Raw genomic sequence first — 26827 nt, forward strand, 5'->3', positions numbered from 1 at the left:
CTTCATATCATGACTAAATATTCACAATTTTGTTAGTGATAGACTAAGCATATTGTCCTTGGCAAGAACAATAAAATGACCAGCGATGGCAATGGATCGAAATTTTTTGGACATATAATTTATTTGATTTCGAATCTATCTAAATAATCTGATATGTTTAAGAATAATTATCGAATGATTAATCAGATATAAACAACTTATCCCATCATAAAAAGTACATATTCACTATATTAATTTTCAAGTTTTGTGGTACCATATTGTACCGATGTTTTCATCCGGACTTGGTATCGGTGTATCGGGACTGTACATCATGACGTACCGAGCGGTATACCTTGATGTACCGAATAATTTTATACTTTTTCATATTGTAGTAGTGTTACAGTGTGTACTGTAGCACTGCTACAGTGTAGTACTGTAGCACTGCTACAGTGTAGCACTGTAGCTACTGTAGCACTGCTACAGTGTAGTACTGTAGCACCGCTACAGTATAGTATTGTAGCACTGTAATAATACCGGACGATCCGCGTACCGATAACTTGTCGGACTGGTACATACTGGTACAGGTGGTACGCTTCGGTACAGACCTTGTTAATTTTTTGATAAACTTAAATCAAATTAAATTATTTGGTAACTGAATTTATGATAATTATAGATAGATAGCAAAATTGAAGACACCAAGTTCGACTTCGAACTTTTAGCTAATTACTTAAAAATTAACAAAATAATATGATATCTTATCCATAGCCATCCCCAAATGAGAGCTCCATGGTATCCTTTTTTTCTTCTTCTTCTTCTTCCACCTAGTATGCCTTCTCAAATTTTCACAAAGCATGACTTCATTAGAACATATGAACAAAGCAATTGTTTATTAACGTTTAACAATAAATATATTAGCAAATGGCTAATGATTGATTCATTCGTAACAAGTGTTTTTGGCTTATATCATTTTTCCCCGTTTTGCATGGGAATACCGGGATATAAGTTTATAACATTGTACCGGGATGCAATAATGTGAAGTTACGTCTTCGTCTCTCGTGCCAGCCGTTCCCCGTTCGACTTCCGTCTCTGCTTTTCGTGGCGGCGGGTTGAGACCTTGGAAATCATCACCTATTGGCAGAGAAGATGCTGAGGGTTGCCGGAAGAAGGCTCGCTGTCTGCTCATGGCGGCCGGCCCCCGCAGCCTCTGTTCTCTCTTCGCGGGATCCCGTCCGTGGCATCGGGGACTCGTCCGCTGCCGAAGATCCGACGACGGTCCTTGACCGACCTTCCCGATCTGTCTTTCAATCGCCTCTTCTTGGCGCCGTGAGAGGTCAGGGTTTCGTAACCTTCTCGTTTTGCACTTGAATCTATTTGTCACCGAGTTGTATCATTGTTTGTAGATACTGATCTTGATAAGAGAAAGTTGGGTTCTTTTGGTGATTTTATCGTTCTACCTTCTTTTTGTAGTTTGGCTAATTCCTGCATCATTCATTAGAATCGGTAATTCTATGGTTGGCTTGTAAATAAATCCCGATCTGAGTGTTTATAATTCTATGTTCTGTGGTCTATGCGTGCTTAACCGCTCAGAAATATTTTACTACATTATGTAATAATTTCCATTTTCTTTGCTGATTATGAATGATGCCTGCGTACAGCATGAGAACATGCCATGCTTAGTGGACTAGGAACACTGATAAACTGGAAGAGGAGGTTTCACAAGAGGATAAATCCGGTGTGTATAAAAAAGAAACTGATAAAAGCATGCATTTTTGTATATTACTCGTATTTTAATATTTGTTAGGTGATATGGGTAGGCTTGTCTTTGGAGACAATATGGCTTTAATGGTTGAACCATGATAGGCCATGAAGATGTAGGCCGACTATTTTTTGCTGAGTTTATTTTGTAGTATCCAGTAACCATGGATTTACTAAATTTGTGGAATAATTGCATTCTTAACCAGCAAGTTTCCTGTTTAATATTTAAGCAATATTATTCAGCATTACAATGAATAATACATGAGGATATGCCTTTCAGCAGAGAAGGATTAGAAAGAGGAACCAGAAGGTTAGAAAGTTTATTTGATGTTGTTTCGTCCAACATAGTCTTTGATCCATCAAGTTGCAACCAAACAGAACGGTCTCCGCATCAAAATCCATGGCCAGTTTGCATTAGAATGCACTTTGGGATATTAGCACATTTTGGTGCCTAGCAGTTTTTAAATCATTGTTATATTCACATCAAATCAAATATATGATCTATACCTTCGAAGAAGATAATATTCTTGATTTGATTCGAGGGATAATCTTCCTTTCTTAATGATATATTGATTGATAGACTTTCATCTTTGTAAAGATGAATATTTAATATCTCCAATAAAAATTTGTAATCTTCAATCAATAATTTGATTTCTTTCAATTTTCCTGTATTTGTTTTCTTTTTCTTCGTCTTGTGTAGATGTTGCCATTTGGCAACTTATGATAAATGCACAAATATCTCAAAACAAATAAAATTTATTCAAATAACACAAACTAAATTCATTCTATACCATACGCTTCTGCTACGGTGGAACTCATCCTGAGTTCAAATGATTGGAGTATGGATCGGCCTTGATGATAGAACATCTTAGCTAAACCAATAACTGTGATACCAAATCTGATGCAGGACGAGAGCGACAGGATTTTTTTTTTGATAATAGAGGAACATAAAAGAGAGGAATAGAAGATAATAACTGAAAGATAATAGGAAAACAAATGGATAACTACTTGACTCGCTCTGGCTTTAGGAGAATTCTCCCAAGATGAAGGCCTCGCATCTCTACACGTCTTTTACGTGGACGATGGAATCATGACATTAGAAAATAAATGTAGCCTCGCACCACTCACACTCAAGGTGGGAAAAGAATTCATTTCATTGATCCATTTTTAATTGATGCATTACAATATTCTAGCCCCTTTCATAAGCTCAAGTCCAAAGATAAAAAGGGAACTTACAGAAATAAGGAAATTTACAATCACATCAAATCAAATATACGATCTGTTCCTTCCTTCGAAGAAGATAATATTTTTTGACTTGATTTGAGGGATAATCTTCCTTTCTTGAGATATTATTGATTGATAGACTTTCATCTTTGTAAAGATGTATATTTAAGATCTCTAATAAAAAATTATAAGTTTTCTAGTCCACTTATCGCAATAACTTTGATCTAATTTTACTCGGTTACGTTATTTGTTCTGTTTTATGGAGCCATAATTTCTTCAATTCACTATTTTTGTAGCTGCAAGCACAAGATAATAGGTAGACTAGTGATCATTCTTTTTCTTTTAATATCTAAGATACGTTGCTCAGACTTGGGCAAAGTGACACATGTATGTATGATATTTGTCTAGTGTGTGACATGCTCATGTGGTCGATGTGAATGACAAGGGTTCAAATTGAAGATAGTGTATGGGATACAGCAATAACAAGCTGTAGTTTCCAATTATTTGAGGTACAGGGAAATGACACGATTTAAAATGTTTTAGGATATATCTAAAACATAAATTTTAAGTGATCATTTGTAGGTTATATAACTTTTATTTTTTAAATTAATTTATATTATTTTGAAATTTATTCAAATATTTCATTCTTCTTTTTTCTTTTTAGTTACTTTTCTTATCCTGTTATTTTCCTATCTTCTATCGTTTTTATCCTTGCTTCATCTCCTTTATTTTGTTCTTCTCTTCTTACTCTGTAGGATTTCTAATAGTTCAGAACTAGTGTTGTTGGGGATCCATATCTCTTCCAATTGGAGAATAGTTAAATCCAATCTGGGAGATATTTCATCTTTCCTTTTGGTAGAGATGTCTCTTGGCTTGCTTTCTTAACTTTTTCATGGTCTTGGTGGCTATAGAAGCAGCTTTTGTAATAACAACTTAGCGATGGTAGGGGTTTGTGATAATGGGCCAAGAATTGTAGCGAACCAGCATGTGGATTGTGGACCACTCAATTTTGGGGCGTCCTCGTGTGATATAGGACTTACCATCTGTTGCCTCCCCTCCTCTCCTCTGGTGCCTCATCATCATCTGTTCCTCTCCTCTTCTATTTTTGTCGCCTTTGTATCGTGGTACGTCCTATTGCATTGTGTGTCGATATGACAATGGATCAGACCTGCACAGGTCCAGTTATGAACCAACATGAGTCTGGTGACCAAAATTGAGTTTCTTGGATGGGACAACAACAAAAGTGCAGGTGTTGAGTTATAGCAACATGGGTACAGTGAGGTGAAATACCGAGTTCAATGACCATGGTCCCTAAGTAACACATTTGGAATGCTTTAAGTGGATTATATGATTCCATAATTTAAAAAAATGAAACTTGATATGCAATCTTGTATGTTTGAGTTCATTAAGATTACATTACTGTTTAGTGGTAGAGGCTTTTGGATTTCCTTATCTCTGTCTTTTTAGGATTCTAAATTGTTTTTCTTTTGTTAGGAATTTTAGATTTGTTGGCTTAGTCAATCTTTCATGTTGTGAAGCATAAACCTTCTAATCTATGTTGTATCAGTGGGGTCCAAATTTTACTGCATGATGAGCTTGGGATCGAATTTCATGGTATACCAGGCATGCGGACCATGTACCATCCTGTTGGTCTTGGCTACATTTTTCAAAATAAACTCATATTTTGGTTTTTTTTTAAGCTACAGAGAACAACTGATACTGTGTTGACCAGTATATATTGATTCAAAAAGTTCTGAAACTGTTATTGGTTCAAGGTTCTAAATTATGCTGGGGATTAGTATGTATGATGTTTATCTAGTTAGATTTGAGCAAATCTTTGCAAGTTTATGCACGGAGAAAACTACACTATAGGCTAGGGCTAGGCAACTAAATTTGCCGATGTCGATTGAAAAGAGTCAAATAAAAAGCCAGTTGACAGTCTCTTTCGATCTAATATTAAGATATGATGCAACAGTTGTTGACTTTAATCCATCAAAAGTGAGAATAGTAAGATATGGAAAAGAATTGAATCCTACTAAATTGCTTTCTGAATGCAGATAATGATAGTTTCAGTACGTTTTGCTTGCTGAGGATTTCAGAATTGGAAGTAGCTATAGCTTGAAAATGGGCAACTTCTGAGTCTTGGTTTAGACGATCTAAATTTAGCATGACATGACAATGTCTTGGTGGTTTAATTTAGGTTGTCAAGCTACCTGTTTAGCACCTCTTTGGCTTGTAATTAATGCTTCCCAGTATGAAATGCAAGTTATTGGAATTTGGTCTTTATCTCGAGCAAGCCAAATGGGGACTTCTCTCAGTTTCTCTAGTTAATTCGATTATGGAAGTTGTAAATTTAGGAGTTCCAATGAAAATAAAATATCAGGGAGAGATAGAAAGAGATGAGTAAAAAGAAACTACAAGCATGTCGATGGTAATTGGAATCTGACATTGTGTCTATGGTTGGAAATGGAGTTTAAGCTACTGAAGTTCAAAAAAAGGGAGTGCAGTTTACTTTTTCCTGAACACCATGCTAATCCATTGAAATAATTCTGTTTCTTCAAGAAATGTAAGATCATCTGCATCAAGGCTTTAATATACTAAAACTAAGAACAATTGTTTGTTTGATTTGTGACGTATAGATTTAACATATGTGTTGCTGACTTGTATTTCTAATGGTCATCTGCTAATTAAAATGAAAAAGGAGGAAGTGAGACAAGTTGAAAATCTGTCCCCTAAAATCTTGAAATTCCAGCTATTGAGAATTTATTTGTAGGAAGATTTCTTTATTAGAATAGGTGAAGTTAGAGACATAAAAGATGACTAGCACAACGAGAGGTGCTTATTTCTTACGTAAAATATTACTAGTGAGAGGACTGCAATCATCCAATTTTCTAATATGCCACCAATAGCATGCTGCTGTACCTGATAGAGTGGACATGCAAGTGACATTTAATGCATATCTTGCACCTAGTTTGTGGTTTTTTTTTTTATATATAAAACATGTTCTAATAAATGCATATTAAGGAAACTTTTAGTATGCAGTAGTTTTTACTTCTTAGAAGTGCTTGTAATGAGAATTTTGCTTTATTAGTGTTTGTTCTGTGGATTGTAACTATTATTATAATTTTTTTATTTTCATAATAGATCATCGATGTATGGTATCTTAAATAATTGTTAATGATCCAAAAGTTCTGCTTTCCTTCATTTTGTGTTGCTTAATTTGTGTCGCTCTTAAAAAATTATAGGGTATGTTTCTGAAATCATTGTCCCTAGACACCAGGATTTGGGTTTAGCTGATCTTCCAGCAACAGTGGCTGCTGTGAAGAATCCATCCTCAAGGATCACCTATGATGAACACAATCATGAGCGTTACCCCCCAGGCGATCCAAGCAAGCGAGCATTTGCATACTTTGTTTTGACAGGTGGAAGATTTGTTTATGCTTCTTTGCTTCGACTCCTGATTCTGAAGTTTGTGTTAAGCATGTCTGCTAGCAAAGATGTCCTTGCACTGGCTTCATTGGAGGTTGATCTCTCCAACATAGAACCAGGGTCCACAGTGACTGTAAAGTGGCGTGGGAAGCCAGTTTTCGTAAGGCGCCGAACAGCGGATGATATCAAGCTGGCAAACAGTGTTGATGTTTCATCTCTTCGTGATCCCCAGGTGGATTCAGACAGGGTGAAGAACCCCGAGTGGCTTGTTGTAGTTGGTGTTTGCACCCATCTGGGCTGCATCCCTTTACCAAATGCTGGAGATTTTGGTGGCTGGTTCTGCCCTTGCCATGGTTCACATTATGATGTTTCTGGTAGGATCCGCAAGGGTCCAGCTCCATTTAACCTGGAGGTGCCCCAGTATAGCTTCTTGGAGGAAAACAAGTTGCTTATTGGCTGAATCGGCAAAACTTCTTTCCTTTATTGTCATGTGACATGGATCTTTTTTGTTGGCCAGTCTGTCTGGCATTTGAATATGAATAACTCCAATTTGCCTTGGAGGACCAGATAGTTTTGAAGCTGTAGTATGTGCATTATAGTGCGGCACAGTAGAGTTCCGAACGATATTTATTGTACTTATTGAATTAAATTATGTCAACTTTATTTAGATCCCTGCAAAATTTTTTGAGCTACTGTATCGTATTCCCTTGCCCCATGATGCTGTGTGGTTGTGACCAGTTGTTCAGCCTAACTGCTTGTTTCCATGTGCTCTCTCATCGGTATTCAGGTCCCTCGTCCTTGTTAGTTGAATTTGCTATTAGAAACATACAATGCAGAAACATTAATATCTTTCAAAAATATTACACGTGTATTATTTTTTAGGTATCATTCTAATTTAGGTATCTTCTAAATGTAGCGTCTATATCATTGGTATCATTCAAAAGGATATAGACGCTACATTTAGATTTAGAGGGATAAATATGCTATAGATATATCAAACCCCTATACACCAAGAAAAAGAAGGGCGGTAGAGGGTTCGTTGGTAGTGTGAGAGGGAGTGGGGCAAAAGTGAAGCATCTTTTTATCTTTTTGTTTGCACATGAGGGTGGTTTGTGGTTCTCGCATCGTGAAAAGATGGTATCAAAATGGTAACCATGACGTGGAATGAATCAGGTTCACCTGTAAATAGGATGCATCCCGATGGTAAGTGGCTTGTGATGAGTGCTTGTTCACCATACTCTCGGAGTTACTAGTATTCCTCGAGCTGAGACATAACTCTAAAAATGATACTGAGCGCAAATGGAAAGAAGTTGGAGCTCGACGCGATGAAGCAAGTTACGTGGATTGCTCCATCACGTGGTGTCCACGAATCAAATGTCAATGAGAGTTGAGATGAAGATGTCTTTAGGATTTTGAAGTCTATGGTTAATTAATACTTAAGAGGAGGTGATTAGTGTGGCTATGTAGCGGTGAAGTGATGTCCTAAATTCTTAATGTACTCTCCGTCCTTTTTTCCATACGAAACACGTTATAATACTTGGAGCAATCCATTTACTTCCTCCATACGATAATGAGCCATCGTCTAAATCCAACGGCGTTATTGTGGCACATAGTGGTGGGACTTGGTTCGTCTCGAACTTGAGCCTTTTTGACTCAGTTAGAAAATAAGATGATAACTAAAAGAAAAGAAAAAGAAAAACTAATCAGATGCCACCTTTTACATTGCCATCATGTTCCTACTGATACAGGTCTTCAAGACGAGAGACACAATATAACATAAATAGACCTCATTATTGGTAAATGATACAACAAAGATGACGGTAGTGAAGAATCAATGCGAATCATCTTCCAGACATGAGATTGACTAAAGCTTGTTTCTCGTAGGAGCCCACGTCCCAGTCTTCCGTACCCGCAGATAGTGTCATCAACGACACAACAATTTGTCTCATAGTTGGCCTCTGCTGACGATTCTCTTCAGTGCAACTCTTCGCAAGCCATGCCATCTAAAAACAAAAAACAAGCATAGTTTAACAGTATGAGGTTTTCAGTCATAGATTAAATCATATAATTGGTTACTTTCTGACCGCAATGACCGAGTCAATTGGATAGTCCTGACCGAGCCTTGGATCGATCAATTTCCTCAGTTCTTCCTTCAGATCAGGTTTACTAAGAGCCTCCTCAAACTGCAGCACGCATGCAAGAAAATTAATCATCGTTGAATTACTCAGTAAGCAATATTATGCAATGCAAAGAAAAGCCTGGATTTCCGAATGAAGTAATTCAACATTGGAATAACTGGTGATGCAATCAGGAAGTGTCTCTGAGAAAGATCATGCAATTACCATAACAGGATCCAAGAAACGTATAGATGTTATTGGTTTGAACTAAAACCATAATTCTTGTTAATAATGCTGGACAAATTAGGATGACAGCCTATATTGAGTAGGGAAGCAGAAAACAACCAGAGCAATCAATCCCTTCGATTGTGTGACAGAACCACCTGTTTTCACAATTGCACCTTTGGCTGAAATAAGTTCATAAAGAACAACACCAAATGCGTAGACATCCACCTTAGGAGAAATTTCACCATATTGTGCATACCTGCATGATAAATTCAGACAAATTACTGGCTACAACATGCATTGACATGCATTGAGGAGACAAGTTCCTGCTGTAGATTCAATTGGCAAAGTTTGCTACTTCCTGATTCTTGCTATTTCAACAGAGCAATCATAATTTAATTAAACTGATTGATGTGTGGAATCTACTTTAGTGTTAACTCATTTAATATGATCTGACCGTAAGCTTGCTGACACTATGAGCTGCAAAATCATATAATTCCCCTGCTTCATTGGCTACAAATTAGATGATTCGTCATCTTAACAGTACTGATTCATATCAATTTATGCATAATCATCTTCAGACTGTTCTAAACCATGTTTTAAATTGAGACCTATAAGACAACAGAACGAAGAAAAAAAAAAAGAAAGGAAAAGTTAATGAACAATAAAAGAAAAGGCAACATTAAAGCATTAATAAGAATTTTACGAATACAACTTTATGTTAAACTCCTATGAAGAGGAAGAACCTAATTATATAGGGAATTATCGAAGTTAGTGTTGATCAAACCTAGATAACAGTCTAGGCTCTTACCATTCAGTTTAGTCTCACCTAGGCAATCAAATATGGGTTGGACCAATCAGTAAATAAACTGGCAAAAACTGAGCAGTATTGTTCTAATTACATGATAAGGCTAGAATGCCAAATGTATGATCTGGTATTTGTCCTGTACTGATGATTTCCAAATGGTAAGTCCAGCGCCTAGTTCAGATCCGCTGTCCAACTAAAAGCCAGGTCGTCTTGGGTGAAAATTCTGTTGTTGCTTGGTATTTTGTGAACTATTCTGGGTACAAGTCCTATTTTCATTATAGTAGTGGGCATTGTTAGAATATTTTTGTCATCAATAAAATGACAATATATTTGTCATCAATAAACTTCTATTATTTATTTTGTTAGAATATTTGACAAAAGAATATTTGATTCAATTCTACATCAGTGCTTTAATCTCCTTAGTTTGCTCTTGCAAGATCATGAATTTGGATGTGCTTGCCTAGTTAATCTCCTTTCATAGTTTGCTTTGCAAGATCATGATATTGTATGCCTTAAAAAGTATAGTCTTATGGCATGACTGGAAGGCAATTCCTCCCTTTAAAAAATATCCATAATTATTGTAAGCACAAATAAGCCAAAAGTACAAGGAAGAAGAGAAAATAAAGAAAGGTTGTCTTCTCTTAGGATAAAACTGGTTCCTTTCCCTCTCGGCTCTAATGATGCCAATTGCCAAATCATCATTATTATCATCTCTATATCCTACTACTTCAATGCTTTAACCCAAGCATTTTGGGGGGAATGTTGCCCAAGGCCTATGTATGTCAGTGGGCTACTTGAGTCACAATAAATTTTATCCTAGTATCTTATTAATCCAATAACTTATACAACTAGCTTAGTCATGTGACTCCAAATGCTCAAAAATTCAAGTTATTAGCGGTATGTTATTGAGTCCACATATACAAATTCAATCATGGGAGTAATATTATCAATATATCCCCCAACAAATACCAAATGCCTTCATCAGGGCAAGAAACATCTCTTAAAATCCCTAAGCATCTAAACTAGGAGAAATTAAGGGAAACTCCCATATAACTGCACATGATGTACATCCTGCATAATCAAACTATAAATCTACATATTGTTCAGAGACCATTTATCATTAACTCACATATGCCTTTAAGATGGCACACAATGAGCCTCAAGCCACATGGCTCCTTAAACTCAGCCCTGTGCCACCCGGGGGGTTCCAGAGTGCTGAGATGGCTGACGTTTCACTCCGCTCACGACGGTCGCCGCGGCACACGAAAACAGCCCAAAAACAGGCCAAAACAGCCCAAAAACGGGCCAAAACAGGCCATTTTTGGCTGCGCGAGCGAGCGGCGAGAGGCGGACAGCGAGCGAAGTGAGGGGCAGCACCTTCCCTGCTATACGAAAGCCCCATCCAGCCCTGTGCCACCCGGGGGGTTCCAGGGTGCTGGGATGGCTGACGTTTCGCTCCGCTCACGACGGTAGTCGCGGCACGCAAAAACGGCCCAAAAACAGGCCAAAACAGGCCATTTTTGGCTGAGCGAGCGAGCGGCGAGAGGCGGACAGCGAGCGAAGCGAGGGGCAGCACCTTCCCTGCTATACGAAAGCCCCATCCAGCCCTGTGCCACTCGGGGGGTTCTAGGGTGCTGAGATGGCTGACGTTTCGTTCCGCTCATGACGGTCGCCGTGGCACGCGAAAATCATGAGTTATAAGCTACTAAGTCCATATAAACTAGTCCAAGTGTGTGATGATTGGGGTGTCACACCACCCTCATGCAAGTATTTGAATATATAAAAAGTTGTTTTGTCTAACATAGGTTTTGCAATCAATAAAGTATATCCTTTGTCATTTTTAAATAGATTTTTATGTATCCATATAAAAGAGGTTCAGCCGAGCTTTATGAATTCAGTTAGAAATGTACACGAATTCTATATCTTACTATATACAAACATGTTCTACTAAATGCCCTCCAATCTGATTCTCTGATCTTAGTTGGTTTGGATTCTTGTAAATAAGATTTACACTCTAATCCTTGTCAAGAGACATTGACTCATATCAAATTTACAGTGCCTTGGTTCTTATTTCCACACTTCCTTTTAGGCATAGTTTGTTCATTGATCAGATATTCACCCTTATCTGGATTACACGTCATAAAGCATGAAAATTTATGCCATTCTCAGTGAGGGAGCACACACAGGACCACACAATCAGTTTTACTGATTTATCCAGGTCAATTGTGTTCTAACTCAACGTCATTGGAAGCAGCTTGGAGGAAACAAAATAATCATCCATTTGACCCACTTTGGATTAGATTTAATTCCTTGAAAATTTTTCAGGTTAAAGCACTCTTTTACAAAGACTACTGTTTAAAAATTTAAATACCTGATCCCTAATGCCAAATTGGAAGCAGCGAATGCAAGAATATAGTTAATCATGGTTGACAAAGGACCAGCATAACCTCAGTGTAAGCAGAAGCTTGATCTCAGCAGGATACTCAAGTGGATGAAGATTCCGTCATGTAATTCTGAGCCACAGAAGAAATATGCTGGATTGATTTAAATAAGCCACATTGACCTTTATGTATTTTTTAATACTGAACTTGGATCAACCTCCCTAGGGTCAAGACTTCATAAGTCAAACTAGACATGTATTCAAGGAGTGGTAATGAACCAAAACTGGTTGTATACCAGCACATGGATTTGAGTTACTACCACCAAAACCTGACACGTACGCTAATCCTTGGTTTTTCAGTCTTGATTTATTCCAATAGAATGCATGGAATAGGACCATGTCAAGCAGCTTTCCCCTTAGGACATGTCAAAATATATATCATTACTGTGGCATATGATTGGTATTAGGATATTAGATATATCCAGCAGTAAGGGCACTTGATTCTAACTAAACTGCATGAAGCATTATTAATCAAAATACAAAATTTTAAGTGCAGAAGAGACCCTTATTTAAGTCAATTTAAGAAGGTCTTTTGGGTGGGAAGCCTTAATGGAAAGAGACAAGGGAGGGTGAAGCAAGGTTGACTCAAGTCAATTTTTGTCAAAATTCATCCGTTGTCACCCTCAATCGAAATTCCTTTTGTATGATTTAAAATTTTTCCTTTGTTTTCACTTTCTGTTTATGCCTATAAATGTGATATGCCATGTATTTGACTTGGGTATTTTATCATATATGAGGATGGATGTTCAGTAGGTCAATTAACTTTAAGAACAGGTAAGTGGTTTACACTAACATGAGAGGGATCAAATGTGATAAGATAGAGAGAGGCTTTGCATATATCTTACTCTGGAGGCATATAACCAAATGTACCAACAAGTTGCGTTTGCAAAGATGCACCAAATACAGTTAGTTTTGCTAATCCAAAGTCTGCAACCTGCAATTTAACCAAACTTTCAGCATTGAATACTAATATCAGTCTATCAATCAAAATGATCACGATAACCTTTGCATGAAAATTCTTGTCTATCAATATATTTGCCGATTTGATATCACGATGTGTATACACTGGAACCGTGTGCTCATGGAGATACTCTAGACCCCTTGCTGAATCAAGGGCAATCTGCACTCTAGCAACCCATGGCAGAGGATTTCTACCTATAGCAAATGGAAATTGCTGGCATTAGGGTAATTCATGAAAGAATTTTAAAAAATTGATTGGCTGCAAATTCAGAATGCCTACTTTAGTGCTCCTCTTACCTAACCCTCGCAAATGCTCACTTAAGTTGCCATTTTCAATGAATTCATAGACAAGGAATAAGGAAACCTCGGTACAGTATCCTATTAAGCGCACCTGCATAAAATTCCATGTCATTCTGGCAATTTAAATGTTCCATAAGTCAGCTGATTGAGGATTCAGTTTTTAAGTCAGGCCAATAAAACCAAGATGTCCTATATATTTATTAATTAACTCCGTATCCAAAATGCAAGAGTTTAATTTTGAACATTCATCTCTTTGTCATAAGATATTGTATTAAAAGAGAGGTTCATGTTGATATTTAAATACTTGTCTGAACCACACAACAGTGCATTATACCATTTCATTATGGTTGGCACAAACTGGTATTTGAGTCTAATTTCAAGGATATTGTCCAAATTCCTCAGATTTCATATTTACAAAACAATTGTAGGTAACAAAGTTAAATATCAGTCAGATACTTGTTTCACCAACCTATTAAACTAGCACACCATCCAGATATTGGGCAGTCTTTGACCTGTACCATCCATTATAATTAAAAAATGGTATAATAAAGGAGTAACAGGATGTACGGCACTGCTGGTACAAAAGTCACAAGGATGTTCAAAGTATGTGACAGAAAACAACTAAGGAGATCTCTAATGGTAGTGATAAGGTTCATGATCCCTTTGCTAGTGAGATAGAACGAGTCTAGCTAGATAAAGGGGGGTCAATTGCTAGTGAGATAAGGATCATGATCCGTTTTACTTCTTAAAAGAAAACACGAAAGGAAATTGCAATTTTGACAAGGAAAGTTTAGAAACTGCCATGTTACAATTTTTTTTGCTTCCTATAATTATCTTAAAAAGAAACTTATTACTAAGCTCACTAGTGGAATGTTGATCAAGTTTGAACTCCTAATTGGAATATCAGATATATTGTTGGTTTTAATTGGGCACATACATAAATGGGTACTTTTGTGTGGATATTCTTTGAACTTCATGAAGGTTATGTTGAATAATAGAAAAGGCATTAGCTACCAATATGGCAATACAGAAATAATCATAAATTCAATCTTTGAGTTCTAGTGGATCAATTACAATAATAATCAGCAGTTCTTTATCTGATAGATTGATGTTGACTAATATATTGTGGATTAAAGATTTTGGTGACATCTTGAAATTTATGTATTATATAATGCCTATGGAGGTACACATAGTGGTTTCAAGTACTTGCCAAGGTGCAACCATGCAAAGACAAAGATGATGCAATAGTCCTAGATGACAAAAAAACATATATCCATTTCAATTTGTTATTTTCTATAGATATGCATACATCATATATGCTCCTATCAAACAAAAATTAATTAAAAAATTAGAAAGATAACAAGAGATTTGATGGCCCCCAGTTTGATTAGTAATATTGGCTAAATAAAACTCAGTGGAAGGAAAAGATTCACATAATGGACCAAAAATAATTGAGACATCATGGCTTGTTGTTGGAATCAAATAAAACTAATTATGGTAGATATAGTTATAAGGCTAACAACATTAGGGGCCATTCAATCTTCACGTAGATAAGTCTCAAAATGACTATGTTATCTCCCAAATACTCATTGACATACTCGATCCAAGTTAGGCCCTTTCATTAAAGACTATGTTATCATGAAGATTCTAACCTTCTCTGAACTGCAGTTGGTAGCAATATGGTTTTGCATATTTTTTGAATTAAAAGCATTTCCAATAAGCTTAAATTAAATTTAATATTTCTAGAAAAACTGGGGAAACACATCTAATCCTTTTTTAATAAGAATATTATATAAGACTCAGAAAAATATATAGATAAAAAGTGATGATAACAAAAATAGTCATGTGATCAAAAAGGCAGAAAATATATAATGAGAGCAAAGCAGGGAGATCACTTTTACAAGGCATGAGCATCATTTTTTGAAAGCTCCTTTCATGAGGGTCAACAATTTCAGAAGAATGAAGGATTTTCATGATTGTACAAATACAGATATAACACCATCATTTTCCCCAAAGACTCGAGTATAGTTTCTTTGAAATGCATTAACACTTAAGCATAGAGGGAGGCATCCCAACTTCTTTAGTGGGATAAGGTTGAGGAACATTTTAGGGTTATTCAAGCCTCTCAATGCTATTTGAGTGGTATCATATGTTGGCTTTTATAGAAAAAATGGTCCGACACAAAGTAAGGAGACGGCTAGGAGCACATTGTAAACAGTTCTAAATTAGTTGAAAGTTGAAACATAAAACATAGTGTAGGTAGAAAGCCAACTTTTGGCTGTCAAAATTTCTTTAATAATTAGTTTACTTAGGGGCCAACACATGAAAATCTTGACTTGGTGTGATTTCAAAGAGCTAGGGCAAAAGAACACCTTGTCTCTCAAAAGTTTAAGAAATTATGAAATTATGAAAACACCAAAACCCGAAAATCCCATCAGACTCCATCTTTAACAGTTTTCATAAAAAGAGGAAGGCCAGTCCATGAGGCTCTGGCTAGTATAGGGTCAATGTACAGTAAGGTTAGAAATTTAGATACCTGACGTTAACTGGTCTGGTGTACTGGTCGGCATGGACCAAACAGAGAGAGAGAGAGAGAGAGAGATTTAGAAAAGATGATGAGAGGAGGAGAAGAATAAGCATCAAAGGATGGTAAGGGACAATGAGAAAGGAGGAAGAGCAAAGGAGGCAGTCGAAGAGGAGATGCAGAGGAGGAGGTGTACCAGAGAAGACGCAACAATGAGAGAAAGCAAGGAGAGAGAGAAAAGCAACAGCGGAAAAAAAAAGGGAAAAAACAATAGTTTTTGTGAAAAAATTAAGCAAATATAGCTAGACCCCAATTTTATGCATTAACATCAAGCGACAAGCCTGGTTTATAGGGTTTTTGGGTGGTAACCCATGTTTCGGATGGTACCAGCGAAATCACCTAATACGCATCTTGGTTTATGGTCAGACTGGTAAAAACCGATTGGTAAGGACCAGTCCAACCAGTTTTTAAACCATGATGTACACAACTTACCCTTATAAGCAAAGAGAAAGATACCTTTGTCCAACATCAAAAGCATCCTTATCTTATCTTTCTCTATATAGGTGAGCCTCTTGCAATCTTCTAATGGTAGATTCACTTACAATATATGTGAAAACACAAATACAAAATCCATTCTGATAATAATCATAAAACTTTCATTATTATATGGTCCATTCTCATGTGAATGGAAAAGATTCTATATTCTACCTAATACCCTACAGGTAGGCTGCTCAATCCTACCACATACTGTTGAAAGCAAGGACTGTTGTACCTCCCGAAACAGCATGGTATCGATCTGGGCATGGGCATGGGCCAATACACAGACCAACCCCATTTCGAGCAGTTTGATCAAAATAATAAAAAATTCAGAAACATGGTGGGGCCCTATCCAACTCAGCGTTAAAAAAGGGGGAAAAAAAACAACTTAGGGCTCGCGAACATGAGCACTATGCTGCCGCTGCTTCTCCTCATCTTTTTTCTTCTTCTTCTTTCTTATTCCTCCTTCACCACTTCCTCTTCTTCCTTCTTCCTTCATCCTTCCTCCTCTGTTCCTCTACTGCCTCTTCCTCTTCTCCCTCTTCTTCATTGCCAAAACACTGGTACATACCGGCATACCATATGTTGGTACACCGGTACAGACTGGTCTGATAGATTGCCAAAATGGGTTCCGTACCTGAAAAGGCAATCCTTGGTTGAAAGCCTGTTGGAAGATGATAACAAGTTCTCTTTAATTCATAAATAATGGTAAAGACATGGCTAGCATCCATTATGGTCCAAAGACTCCAAACTAATTAATTCTGGTGCAAAACCATCACCTTATAGGAAGATTGAACCGATGAAAAGAAATGTTCCTAAGATGTGAGAGAAAGGCCATGCATAATCAGAAGTTATAGAGAAGGTGATGTGCACCACTATCTGTGGAAGGAAGGAAAAGATGTTTCAGTAACTTAAAAGGCACAAGTTAAGAAGCATAGCTTGCTCCTTGTCAGAAGTAATACCTCAGTAACACAATATTATTTGTGATGGCATCATAGAAGGTAGATGGGAAACCATCAAATAAAGAAATCACCTTAATTTAATTTTCTTCCCACAGAAACTGATAAAAAGATATCTAGCTAGCTGAAAAGATTATTCGTGGTTAAAAACTTTCAATGTTGATTCAGAATTACATGCTAAGAATCCAAGGGCATAGTTGAAAATAAGGATTGCAATCTTAGAAACTGGATTTGTGAAGGAGAGGAGGAGAAGCACCAGCGTGCAATGGCAGTGTGCAGGCAACATGATTGGGCAATGGTGGAGGCTCGCGACCAGCACAGAAGGTACAAAGCAATCGCAAGCCCTGAAACCTGTGTTAGAGAAATAATAATATCCAAAATGGAGCATCTGAAATGGTCGCAGTCAATATCCCAGTCTACAGTTTGGGAATACCAACCGGATGTACTGAACTGATCGGTTTTTCATTCACTTGTTGAAAGGAATATGTGATATCATCCACTATTACAGAGAACGAGAAACCACAATTTTTTTATTGGGGCAATACATATGAGTAACTTGCTACTTGTATAAATTATATGATGTGTGGATGCTTAACTTTCAAAGGACCAAACCGCAAAAGCAATTAAAGTGAAAAAACTATTAAGGACTGAGTTGTACAAGCAGATATAACAAAGTATTATTCTACACATAGTTCTTATAGATGAGAGAAAAATTCTTTCCAACAATAGCTAAGCTACTGATATAGGTCATATATGCCCGAATTCCCATGCACATTGATACTCCTGTAAGTTTAAGATAGCAGGTATTCAAATGAATTTCATGAACACTTCCAAAGACTCAAGTTTTATGCAGAGGTAATTGCAAGTTTTCAAGGTTGCCAGATTAGATAGGATATTTGAACAATCAAATCTCGCCTTACAGAGTCCCATGATCTAAACTAAATTAAAGAACATTATTGGATAAATTGCATGTAAACCAAGTAACAAGTAGAGATGCCAAACTTTTTATTTCAAAATTGATTATCTAGTAAAAATTAACTTGATAATTTAACATAATACCATCATGACATTTGATAACAAATGATATTGTAAGATGACTCATGAAATGACTCCCAAAATAGTAAATTCAAAAGCTAAATAGTAAAATATAACATAAATGGTCCCACCATATTCATGCAAGAAATGAATGAAGAAACTTACCAAATTCAAGTGATGAACATTTGTTAAGACTTTCAGTTCCGCAAGAAATTCTTTGGTTGCCTGCACATCCATTTTCTTGATAGCAGCTTTCTGCAGAAAGAGACATCAAGGAGGTCAAGAATCAGGAAAGAAATTCTGGAAGCAATTAAGAGAGGAGTATTTGGAGAAGATAGGAAAAGCCAACTTTTATTGAAAGTTTGAAACCAAGTACATCTTGAATGGAAGAGACTGAACATTTAGTAATGCCTCAGTGTAGGTTTTCTTCTCACAATTAAACAAGAAGCTGATCCAGCACTCAACAATTAACAATAGAAGAAAGTTCTCAGAACAGATGAGGGAGACAACTTAACTTGCAACAATGAACTACTCCAGATGCTAAAAATTTACATGAAAGTCAAAGTTCATAATTTTTAGTAATAAAATTTCTTGTCCTTACAGAAAAGATTGTTGTTATGTCAGTGATACTTCATGGATCCAAATGTTGGAAGATTAAGAAACAATATAGATAAAAATTGTATCACTGAGATGAGAATGTTGAGTCAAATGTCTAGAGTTATTAGGAAAGATAGAAAATAATATTTGTGTTCACGAATAATTAGATGTAGCTGCATAATTAGGTGTGTAACTACAATAGAGAATAAAACGAGAGAGTCGTTTAAGATAATATAGACATATGATAAGAGACCTATAAATGTTGTAGTTAAAATAGATGATACAATTAGTGTTAGTGGTGTGACGAGAAGTAGAGACAGACATAGGATGACTCCATTAGAGACTATAAATAAATATTCAAATATTTTTCATTCAACTAAGAATATCGATTTGTACAAAATTCATTGGTGGTATAAAATACACATATTCAACCCCAAATAGTTAGGATATTACAGCTTATAGTTGTTGTATGTTACAAAAAAGAATGAATCTCAAGAATAGTAGGTACAAAATACAAGTTCATTTGGTAAATGTCATCTCTCCCATGATATAGACAAGCAAGAATGGATGCAATACACTGTAAAAATACTAAAAACATTAAAATGACATAGAGAAACTAACCTCTCCTCTAAGCTCAGCATAATAAACAACTCCAAAGCCACCTCCTCCAATTTTGTAAGCCAGACTAAAATCATCTGTGGCCCTCGCAAGCTCTTCATATGAGAACTCCACTGATTTGTCAACAGTAATACCTGCAATTGTGGAACTCCTCTCTGCTCGAGATGTAACTACTCCTGGCTTGTACATGTAAGCTGTGACCCCAATAAGAAAAGAAAGTCGTGACAGTCAGCCAACAAGTATATAACATGCCCAGGATATCTCAGAAGTAGAAAAGACACCTGAAACACGTTAAAGGATAATTATCTAATGTCTTACTGACAAAGCGACCAAAGTGTTGTAGGAGTCATGTCTTATAATTTACTTCAGATGGTATTGTTATTTTTGCAAAATGTAAACTTTAGAAATCTTATGAAGTTCTACGACAACATATTAATCATCCCTCTGGATGATTAAGTCCATCACAAGGCTTGTTGGTGTGTCTTATTGCCTCGAACTATTCCACAAATATATACATTGCCCAAGTTTTTTGTATGGATCGGGTTCCCTAATCCTATGTATCTGTATATCAATTTGATATGTTTGTCAAACCCAATCCTAAAATTGATCTCATGACATAATATACTAAGACACCACATGTCATTAGTGCATCAATGTAGTAATAGTCGTAACCTAATTGTCGTGAACTACATGCCTAAGGCGGCTCCTGAAGCAAGTACAATTCTGGCATATATTTGTGCGCATGACGCATGATGGAGAATGTTAGAACTTCTACTTTTGCCACTAATTTGGTAATTTATATCATAAGATCAATCATCTTATTGTTGCTTAAAGAAGAATGACCAACTATCACATTGAGCTTTATGATCCAAATCTTAGGTGGCACGTGTAAAATATTACTCCTCGATCTATGCATCATCCTCAAATTGTGTAGATGGGACCATTGACTCCTCGGCGTCACAGCCATCGTCAGTCAAGGCATCGTTGTTCATGTCGTTATCATGACTCTGGAACTGCAAAAGAGAAGACGATTAAAGAAAGCGTTTAACTCGGGATCCAACAAACAGACATTTCAATAAGCACTTGATAGACAATACAAATTACAAACATAGACTTCAAAAGCTCTGAACAATCACATGACAAAGGGTCCAAGGTGGTCTGCTACAACCAAAAGTCCCCACAAGTGCCCACATGACACTACTATGGAACAAGGAAGTGAACCAGCCGTAGACACTACCCCAAAGGCTCATCCTGCCATGTGCCATCCAGGTAGCTCCTAGGTGCTATGCTGGTTGACACTTCGTACCACTCTGCAAAGCTAGAAAACCCTCAAAATGACTGCCTGGATGGCCTGTTTCTGAGCAGTTTTGCCTCTGCACAACGACTGGACACAACCTATGTTTACAAGCCTAAAATAACCACAAAACGCAACCAAAATAAAGCTGCCAAGTCTACTGCGGGCCCTCTATATGTTGTGCAAAACATGAACAAAACTGAAAGACACGTACATACACAAGCATTCCATCGAACACCCTATTTACAGTTTTGTCCGTAACAATATGACATATTTTGATGCACACTTGTGTACTAACTTACAACCTACTCATCCTAGACATTTCTATGAATATTTTTTCTCTTTCTTCTTCATAATTATTCTCACAAGATAAATTTTATTAGTCAATCTACAGAAAGTTAAAGCTCTAGGTAGTAAAGCAGAGTTGTAGCATCCTACCTAATGCTAGTGCAACCAGAATAGATTTATGAGTAGAAGAGTAAGAATTCAGTACAAGATCATATTGTAAAGCCTAAAAAGGTTGCCAGAGGATCAAATTAATGAGTGCAAAATATTGGTAAATGTCAAGGTATAACTTTTGTTGTGAGGGCCAAAACATGACAATGAATCGATAACACATGTGGTTGGATCTAGATAAAAAATGACCATGAATCGATATTGATACTAGGCAGCAAGAATTGAAATTTTGTACCGTACCAGAGTTTCGAGATTCGCTCAGTACGGTACGGTACTATATACCGAGTGGTAATTCCGGTATACCGTTCGGTATATATATATATATATATATATATATATATAAGTAAAAAAATCTTTTTTCTGCGACGTCGCCTCTTCTCCCCACGCAGGGCGACGTCGTCGAAGCAATGTCGCAGAAAAAACGAGATGGCAACATCTCCTCTCTTCTCCCCACGCGGGGCGATGTCGTTGAGGCGATGTCGTAGAAAAACGAGGCGATGTCACCAAGGCCTCGTCGCCTTATATATATATATATATATATATATATATATATATATATATATGTGTGTGTGTGTGTGTGTGTGTATATATATATATATGTATATATATGTATGCATATGTATGCATATGTATACATATACATACATATACATACATATACATATATATATATATATATATATATATATATATATAACCGTTTTCGCCGAGGTGATGTCGCCTCTCTTCTCCCCGCGACGCCGAGGATTCTTCTCCCCGCGCGGATGAGAAGTCACCAACAAACAAGGAGGGAGAGCGACGCTGATCTCCAAGTTCTCCTTTTCTTCTCCCTTTTCTTTCTTCCCCTTCTCCCTCTTCTTTCTTCTCCCTCGGTCACCGTCCAATTTAAGACGATAACGGGGCGAAAACAGCCCCAATCGATAGTACCACCCGGTAGCGAGCGGTCCGTGTACCGGTCCGCTGGCGGACCGGTACGTACCGCTCGGTACGGGCGGTATTATTCGAAATTAAAAACCTTGCTAAGAAGTACATCACATGTTGGGTGGTCCATGCAGAATGGTGAATGTACCATGCTGTATACCTCGTAGGGAATAGACAGGACAAAATTAAAATCCTTGGATGGGACTTCTATATTTGTCTTCAACATAGGGAGAATATGGCAAAATGGTTGCTAGCATTAAGCTGAATCAACTTAAATAAGTTCTTCAGAATTTGATATGTTTTGCAACTAATTTATACGGTTTAGCTGACAGCCCTTGGTAGGTTTTGATGTCACAATCAGGTTGCTTTTTTGTGATCTTGGTGTCAGAGTTTGAGTCCCAAAAACAGTTTCTCTACTTGCACGGATAAGGTTTCATAGATTAATCTTTTCTAGAGCCCACATTGGTGGGAGGTTTGCGCACTAGACCGGCCCTTATGCCTGATCAACCATTATTGTGTTTGCATCAAGGTTCTCTCAGCTGTCCATACCATATTTTACAACCTTGTACAGTCTATAGTATCGGGTTAAATCCTCACAATTCGACCTCCTTACTAGCAAACAGGGGCTTTTGGCACCTCCTTACCTATTTAATGTAAAGAAAAGATTCTTGATTCTTTACACGTTGGGTTAAATACTTGTCCAATCCAACTGCCATTCTTCCTTTTTAAGTATGCACAGGATTCCTTTCTCAGTCATTTACTTTGTTTGTTTTTTATCAGATCAAGCCAATTGTTTGTCGTGTCCATCCGAAGTCATTGCACATAGTACAAGGGACAACAAGTTCTCTTTGATCCCATCTTCTGGAGTGGCTAAACCTACACTTAATTGACTTGGGGAGAAAGCAGAACTTTATATAAAATCTAGCTCACAATTTAGAAGCACCAACAGTATGTAATTACATTAAAAAAAGTTACCATGACTGTTTAGCAAAAAGATACCTTCACATGGTGACAAAAGCAATGAGGCATTCTTCGCCTTCTTCGTCCTTCGAAGATGAAAATATAGATATGTTGCCAGTATTAATAGAACTACTCCAGCAATAGAAATTCCAGAAATAGCTCCATCAGAAATTCCTGTTGTTTTCACATCATGCTCTTTACATAAGTTGGAAAAGCCAATGAGATATATTTCCTCCATCAGACATTCAGACATGAACTCTTCTGTGATCAAAATAAGCATCTTTAATTAACAAGATCTAAGAAGATCAATTACCTGCACTGAAATAGTACAGTGATAGAATATTCATATTAGAATACATTGAAAAATAAGAATAAAAGTTAAACAAGTAATTATCAATATTCACCTTGAGGAAAACGGATGATAGCTTCCATTTGGATCTGCAAAATCATGTTAAAACATTTTAGTAGTCATAAACTGCTTCAGTGAGAAGCTGATATAAGAGATCAAACATAGTTCCACTTAATTCAAATCAGTAGAACCACTTAAAAGAATATCTGAAATTTTCATAAAAAACTCAATAAAAAAATTTGATTCATCCAGAATTGACGTCCTAAATATTGGCACATAGAGATCATACATTATAATGCCACATAAATATAACAACCTAAATACTGTAATAATTTTATTAAAGAGTAACATTAATGCAGGCCTAATGTAGATCTAATCATCTTGACACATGCTCAAGGTACAGATGACTTGCTTTAAATACTCTATTATTGGACAAATAGGGAGAACCTAGAAACAAAAGATCCATCATTCAGTGCATAGGTCAAAAAAAAGGGGTAAACAGAAAGCAGGATACAGCATTTTGAAGAACATTCAAAAAAGATGAAGAAATTGGACAATTACAAGGTAAACTTTCAATTGTTGTTCTAAAAATCAATTATCAGATACATATTGACCATACCAACTGAAACATACCAGTCTACCTGAGTGATAGTATGGATCTCATGCTATGCCAAGAGGGTGAGATTCTTAGCAATATGATATGCTCATACCAACTGTCATACATGCTCAACTGACACACGCTAGTCCAATCATTAATTAGTAGGGATCAGCGAGTAATGGCAGTCCTTGGGCAAAGAAAAACCTTAGACACATTAGCTCAGCCAGCTCAAAATACATGAACATAAAAAGACAGCAAACATCAGTCACACGGATGCCGTTCCTAGATTTACTGGTGAGTTGAACCTACTCAACAAGATTAAGGAACTTTTTGGACAAAAATGCATTAGCTTTTTTTTTTTTTCTTTACAAGGCATCCATTGTCGTAATTTGTTAAAGGGATGTGTTGGTTCATTTTCCTGAGATTTAATTCCATCTAAATTTGACCTCCAAACCCTATACTCTTAGGGAACAAAAGGAAATTTTGAGAAAATCATATCAACTATTAGGTTTATATTTTGGTTAAACTAAATCTTTTAGGAGAGTTTGGTTAAATTAAGATTCTTAATCACCAGCATAAAGAAAATAAAAGGCTCACCTTTTGCAGGGATAAACACGACTCCCGACCCAGAGCTAAAATTCACCCCAGGGTTATACTTCAGCAGCAAATCCTCCTGCGAAGGAAACCCGTTCGCGGCAGCCACCGATGACAGGTTCTCCCCTGGTTGGAGTGGGTAAGTCACGAACAACCCGTAGTCCTTTGAAACCGACGCGTCCCCGCACGAGCAATTGATCACCACACCGATGATCGCCCCATCGGGCACGTTGGTCACTGGATAGCTATTGAACGTCGAAAGCAAGTCAACCGTGGTCAAATTAGCATACACATCCCGGGCGATCGTGTTATAGGTGCCGCCTTTGAGAACGACGTAGGAGAAATTGTGGCCGAGGAAGTCGCCGTCGATGCAATCACAACGGAAGAAGACATTGACGCGGCTTCCAGTCCGGATGCTGTTCAAATTCTTGATGTTGGGGTTGTAAGGGCCGAGATCGGTGTACTTGACGCCGAAGAGGCTGGAGATGTAGGTGAGGTTGTCTTTGGGGGAGACGTGGTAGGACGCAAGGGCGAGATCGCAGCCTCTTCGGCAAGCGGATTCCGATCGTCGGAGGAGTGAGGCCAGAATTAGGAAGCAAAGAGGGAAAGAGCTCGATCGGATCATCTTGGACTCGATACGGAATGCAGGTCGATGGAAACCCTGACGACGGTCCATCCCCCATCTCCTTGTAAGGGAATAAAAGAGGGAGAGGTGGACTCTCGGTGTCGTTTGTTGACTTGACTTCACGTCATTAGGTCAAAGCGGCGGTGGGATTTTTTTAAATGTGAGAAATGGGAGATGGCCACGTGGCCTCAGTGGGTCCGCTGCTCGATAGGCCGGTCAAACTTTGAGAAACTCATCTGGGGGGCCCGCCGCAGCTTGATTTTGCTTGGGGCCCAGGAACCGGCCTGCTGATAAATCGAGTTGGAAGGCCACAAGAGATATCTAACTATTTAAAGGGTTTTGCCGGTTATAATCTCTTCTTAAGCTTATCTATTTGATATTACCTTCGTTGGAAGCTTACCCATTGGTAGCCACATTAATAAAAATGATAAAAGAACCAAAGGTTAGATATGCAACAACGCTATGAAAAATATTTTTATATTTGCTTGTGATTAAGTTAAGGGAGAATTCACTGTCAAGGGTGAATACGAGTATGATTATCAATGTTAGATTTTTTTATCTCTTAAATTTATCTTGAAATTTTTAATTTGAGTCTTATGTCTCCTAACACGAATCGATTTTAAACCCAGGTTGATCTAACTCATCCAAGTCCACCAATATGTGACAATAACATTATTTAAAAATTTTAGCCTAATTATATGTGATTGATCGTGCGAATAGATAATATATAAGAAAAATAATGTTAACTAATTGGAAATAATTATTTATTAGTAAAACTATTTATCTAAACTAATAATAGGTTAAATTGATAAATAAATAATATTGATTAATTTCTCTTGATCTTCTTTGATTATTTCACACATAGATTCCTAACCATGATCTTCGAATGTGGTTCATAATTAAAATTCCATGGTTTGAATGTGCTTCAGATAGAAAGAATAAGAGAAATGATCAAGGCCTTAACTATGGCTTGAATACGCTACATAGAGCAAAAAGTTAGTTGGTCAAAAGTACGAACATTATATACACGTAATTGGCATATGGCAACTTGAGTTTTTTTATAAATGTTAAGTTTATGAAATAAGGCCTTAACTATGGCTTGAATACGCTACATAGAGCAAAAAGTTAGTTGGTCAAAAGTATGAACATTATATACACTTAATTGGCATATGGCAACTTGAGTTTTTTTATAAATGTTAAGTTTATGAAATAAGTTCGTGATCCAATTAAATCCTACACTAACTTGTCAATCTTGGCCTTAAATCACTAAGTAATGCATAAGTTAAAATTAATAGTAGTACACTCATTCTTATAAATTAATCTTAATCTTGTCTGCTTTGAAATTAATCGAGGCGTTACAAATTTTCCTACTTAAAAGACTTTGACTTCTTATGCCTAACATAAGTTAGATCAAATCTTACTATGATGGTAGATGTTACTAGTCATAAGTGCCCTGCAAGCTAATCATGTAAGTGATGGCACGTCAAACGTGATATGTACTCTTTTTACTTATTATTTATTTG

General features: G+C 36.9%; 2 protein-coding genes across 5 annotated transcripts; one reads left to right on the forward strand and one right to left on the reverse strand.

The window, feature by feature from the left end:
* The first annotated feature begins 1023 nt into the window (after positions 1-1023).
* On the forward strand, positions 1024-7054 carry LOC135674394 (cytochrome b-c1 complex subunit Rieske-4, mitochondrial-like). The gene is made up of 2 exons (XM_065184196.1): positions 1024-1309; positions 6204-7054. Exons 1-2 carry the CDS (start codon positions 1123-1125, stop codon positions 6845-6847), a joined length of 831 nt encoding a protein of 276 aa, XP_065040268.1. The 5' UTR covers positions 1024-1122; the 3' UTR covers positions 6848-7054.
* Positions 7055-8078: 1024 nt separating this feature from the next.
* Positions 8079-25371, reverse strand: LOC135674395 (chitin elicitor receptor kinase 1-like). Of its 4 annotated transcripts, none has more exons than XM_065184201.1 (11): positions 24683-25371; positions 23550-23576; positions 23154-23324; positions 19511-19665; positions 18458-18547; positions 13235-13328; positions 12981-13132; positions 12823-12911; positions 8850-8988; positions 8472-8570; positions 8079-8390 (listed from the first exon to the last, which is right to left on the reverse strand). In XM_065184201.1, the coding sequence occupies exons 1-11, from the start codon at positions 25353-25355 to the stop codon at positions 8229-8231; spliced, it is 1851 nt and encodes a 616-aa protein (XP_065040273.1). In that variant the 5' UTR covers positions 25356-25371; the 3' UTR covers positions 8079-8228. The 4 variants fall into 4 exon arrangements, with proteins under 4 accessions (XP_065040273.1, XP_065040271.1, XP_065040270.1 ...); XM_065184199.1 differs by having other exon boundaries at positions 19511-19701; positions 23178-23312; positions 23543-23576; positions 24683-24823; XM_065184198.1 differs by having other exon boundaries at positions 19511-19701; positions 23178-23396; positions 23543-23576; positions 24683-24823.
* Between the last annotated feature and the right edge of the window lie 1456 nt (positions 25372-26827).

The sequence above is a fragment of the Musa acuminata genome, chromosome BXJ1-5 (genome assembly GCF_036884655.1).
Source record: "Musa acuminata AAA Group cultivar baxijiao chromosome BXJ1-5, Cavendish_Baxijiao_AAA, whole genome shotgun sequence".
Taxonomy (NCBI): domain Eukaryota; kingdom Viridiplantae; phylum Streptophyta; class Magnoliopsida; order Zingiberales; family Musaceae; genus Musa; species Musa acuminata.

Bases quoted from the DNA above. Each gene is read 5' to 3' on its own strand.
- LOC135674394 (XM_065184196.1), top strand. From the start codon at position 1,123: ATGCTGAGGGTTGCCGGAAGAAGGCTCGCTGTCTGCTCATGGCGGCCG. The intron at 1,310-6,203 runs GTCAGGGTTTCG...AAAAAATTATAG, and splicing joins TCTTCTTGGCGCCGTGAGAG to GGTATGTTTCTGAAATCATT.
- LOC135674395 (XM_065184201.1), bottom strand. From the start codon at position 25,355: ATGGACCGTCGTCAGGGTTTCCATCGACCTGCATTCCGTATCGAGTCC. The intron at 13,329-18,457 runs GTAAGTTTCTTC...AATTTTATGCAG, and splicing joins ATGTTCATCACTTGAATTTG to GTGCGCTTAATAGGATACTG. The intron at 8,989-12,822 runs GTAAGATATATG...TTTATCATGCAG, and splicing joins TTTGGTTATATGCCTCCAGA to GTATGCACAATATGGTGAAA.